Genomic DNA, 4,162 nt, shown 5'->3' with positions numbered 1-4,162 from the left:
TATATATATATAAAGCGCATATAGTCATACCTTTTAAAGACAGAATTTCAGAAGGCAAAGATATAATTCATTGGAACATGCCAATGATGGAGACAAAATGGGATGCTGCACAAGCACACGGCGGTTCATATGTATAGTCATATGGGATTGTACCTTGATATATGGGACGACAACAGAGTGTTCGCTACAATATCCTCATTTAAAGCTAGTAGTGCACACTCACATGAAGTAGTAGAAAGATGGATCGCAGGTACTCACCAGCCTGTCTATCATCCACCGAATATTGGATTCTACAACGGACGTAGCGAAAAGGGTAATATGGAGTCGGTTTCAAACAAAGCCATAGAAACTGGCATCCTCTATTCTGGCATCTAGTTGACTCGATGGTCGAGAATTCACGCTTGCTATATAATATGATACACAACAAAGGGGTATCTACCATAGAATTTAGAGAATCGCTTCTACAATCTTTGGGTCGCGATATACTAGATCAACATGTGGATCCACTACAATTTCCGCTGGACACGTGTTTGTTGCGTGTTCGTTGAAAGTATAGAGCCCAAGAAAAAGGTGTAATGAGACTGTGCGTGGACGTTGCCATATATGCTACTTGAAAAAAAGAAAGAAAGATACAAAGCACACAAAGTGGTGTAGTCAGGTAGAATGCAATGTCTATTTTTGCTCGATTGAGTGCTTTCAAGAGTATCATTCGGACCAAATTGGTGTGAGAAATAAGCGACGACGACGTTCAAATAGACCACTAGTATAGTACACCAAACGAAACTAATGAACACTATTGAATGCGGCCAGCATAAGCTTCAAAACATGCGTTCACAGCGTTCACATACTAAATATTAAAAACAACGTAGGTTAAACGAGAAAATAAATAAAAAATCTGATGGGTCGAATAAAAAAATTCGACCCGAGCACTGCGAGCAGTGTCGGTTAAAATGGTATTCATAATACATATTCATACCTAGCCTTCTTCTAAATCGAACACAATTTATTTAGAAGGCTACACCGCTACAGCCTACAGATGAATATTTTTACGAATTGATTTGTATCATTGTTGTATTATTAAAATGACTTTATGTGTTGAAAAGGAAACATGTGAAAGGAATGTAGTAGAGCAGACGCAGGGCCATTGGGCTATTCAGTTGTGGCGGGCGGTTGCCGGCGTTATATACTCGAAAGAGTTTCTCTGTATGTTTTGTTTGTGTTTTTATTAAAAAAAAGGTACATAAAGTTATTCATGACCCTCTCAGCCTCTCTACTCAATCCAGTAGAGAGAGAAGCCGAAATATAGGGGATCGAACTAACGTCCGAAGACCGAAGGACTTTGTATGTACTTATGTGTATGTACATATAATCTCAAAAAGAATAATATTTATACACATTATATGCACTGTTTGTTTTTAGAAGGTTATGTATACACGCATATATAAAGCGTCATAATACATTAGATAAATAACTACTCGTTTAGATCACTTCGTAGCACGACGCACAATGGTATTCTAGGGCACAATTCTGAAGATATACTAGCCAATTTCTGTATACCACCTTTCTCTGTATCATACACACACATACACTAACAAACACACACATACACACACACACACACATATATATATATATATATTTATATATATATATATTTCTATATACGTACTTATATACATACATACATACATACATTTAGAAATATAAACATAAAGAAATAGGTCATACACATATATCTATATCTACAAACTGTAGACAGTCGGTCGATATGGAGTCGAAGCCAGAAACAATGGGCGAACAGGAGAGTGTAACTGTACAGGGAAAATTCGGGGGGTTTGCATTAAAGTCCAAGGTGAGCAGCAGAGGACTCGAGTGTAGGTTACAGAATGTGTTTTATGTGATACGAGTACATGCGTGCTTTCCAAGGTAAGGGTATGAGTTTCTCTAAACAACTTAATTTCTGCCAGGATGTAATATGTAATTTCCCCCCCGATTACTACGATCGAAGATCCGCGTGCACTTGAATCTGCGTGCATATATATATATATATATATATATACGGCATAAGACAAGCTATTCCGAGCTAATGTATTCCTTCCATGTGCGTGTTGGCCGCACTTAGTAACGGAATTATGGGCGTGTTGCTGTCTGATACTCTGTGTGTCTCACACCCTTTCAGGCTGAAGTCAAGTTACAACCTGCCAGCACGGTTTTGGGTGTCAAGGCGCATTTCACCGATGACAGGCAATCCGAGCAAAAGATCACATCGTTGAGCAAGGATGTACAGCCCGAGAAGAAGCAAGCGCTAGTGATACCAATGGTACAAAATGCCGGTATGTGTGACGACATGCGGGTGTAGGGTTGAGTATGTGTGGTGACGCGGGCTGTTGGAATGGGCATGTGTGGCAGCACATCACAGGGGCAGGTGTCTGAGAGCGGACGGTCACGCTAAGATGTGCTTGCGCTGAGGTACTGTAAGAGTGAGAGATGACTGTCGTGTATGGCGGAGAGGGCCGCTATTATCTTCGGGAGTGGGCTGTTGTTCGTGTACTGAGAGGGTTGTTGTACGTGCACTTGAGGCTTACGCGGTGTGGGAGGTGCTTCGTGGCTGAGAGCGTTTCCAATTGCGTTGTGGCAGTGGTCAGCGTTGTGGGCGAGTTTCCATCCATGCGTATATACGTTACAGTTAGCATCAACGTATTTATTGACAGCGCTGCTAACGTCGTGAGGTGCAATCTGTTTACCATCACAGTCAACCACCCTGTTGCTATCAACTATCAATCTCGATGATGTTGTAGGAGATACTCTGGGCTCCGCCACTTCTCGATCTTACATATTTTCACACTACACTATGTTGGCAGTATATGGGCACAAAATACGGCCGTACATGTTTGTGGCACAGAGTCAGGCATAGACGCCGGTGTACATTCGATCCACTTGCACTACATAGTACACTGAGGGCATATTCATCTGTGACTGTCTTGTCTGAAGCACACTTGGGGTTGTGTGAATGTGTCGGGGTTTGATAAGTTGGTAGTATGACCGAGTAGGCTCATCCCTCAAGCACAACTAGCTTCAGCCGATGCGAAACTCACTACCACAGTTCAGGTTAATCAAACAGCCGCACACGCATGAACCACAAGAAGGAAAGAGAGTTCTTCATCGTTCACAACATACCACATAACTATACCCAATTGCCACAAATCGTGATCCATCGGAAACGAGACTCATCCTTGATAGTGTTTGTGATGCGCAGTACCCTACAATGTCCAATTACTGCAGGCGTTGACGACCGTTCCCGTGCAACCTTTGCTTGTACGCGCGAGTATCTCCCTATATCGTATCCTTTATACTTGCACAAACTAGGACGTGTATAGCAAAACGTCTGTCATGGATATTGATCCTGTCATGTTCATGCGGGTACATAATTCACTGTAGGGACTTTCGCGTACGTTTTTAAACACATTAGTCAGAACTGACAGTGCATGCGTGAAGGAGAGTATGTGAGAGGAAGCAGTTTGTGTGTGGCTTTCTTGGTATATATCCCGCGATAGTAGCCAATGGCACACGGGTACCTGCCCACAAGTACAGTGTTATGATTGATTGACTTGTTTGCGTTCATGCAACATGCACGCAGTGGATACAGCCGATGGGTTGGTGGCGGCACACGTGCTTGCACACATGTATAGCGCAACAGTTGTTAAAACGTTTGATACGTATTGTTTTAACCCTCCAGTGGTCACAGAAGTGATGGTATTAGCAGCATGTGCACTTGCCCGTAGGCACAGTACAGTAATCGATAAACCATGGACATGCGCATTTCATTCAATCACACAGCCGATGTCACCATGGCAGCAGCTGCGGCCTCGCTATTGCTGGATGCCCAGAGAGACGGCACAGACCAACCAGAGACTGGCGATAAGATGGTGCTGCCGTTGCTACAGAAGAACAACTTGGTTACCAAGGGCCCAGGTGTGTGTCAGTACATGTGTATGCGGGCACAAATATACAGAGAAATACGTTCCTCGAATGGTTGTGGTGTGTGTGTCTGCATGTGTGTATATTCTAACAGGTCTGCGTAACGGTACAATGTCTATCTGTTAATACCCGGGGTCCAGATTTATTTGTGTGCATGTATTTGTATTTGTATTTAATTGGGTAC

General features: G+C 42.8%; 1 protein-coding gene across 1 annotated transcript; it reads left to right on the top strand.

The window, feature by feature from the left end:
* Positions 1–1,676: 1,676 nt before the first annotated feature.
* On the top strand, positions 1,677–3,972 carry SARC_12389 (hypothetical protein; the record flags this gene model as incomplete). The annotated part of the gene is made up of 3 exons (XM_014293504.1): positions 1,677–1,852; positions 2,180–2,333; positions 3,838–3,972. Coding segments are annotated over exons 1-3 (373 nt in total), but the record flags the coding sequence as incomplete, so codon positions are not given.
* Between the last annotated feature and the right edge of the window lie 190 nt (positions 3,973–4,162).

Source organism: Sphaeroforma arctica (assembly GCF_001186125.1).
Source record: "Sphaeroforma arctica JP610 unplaced genomic scaffold supercont1.2268, whole genome shotgun sequence".
NCBI lineage: Eukaryota > Ichthyosporea > Ichthyophonida > Sphaeroforma > Sphaeroforma arctica.
This window is presented reverse-complemented; position numbering and strand designations above follow the sequence as displayed.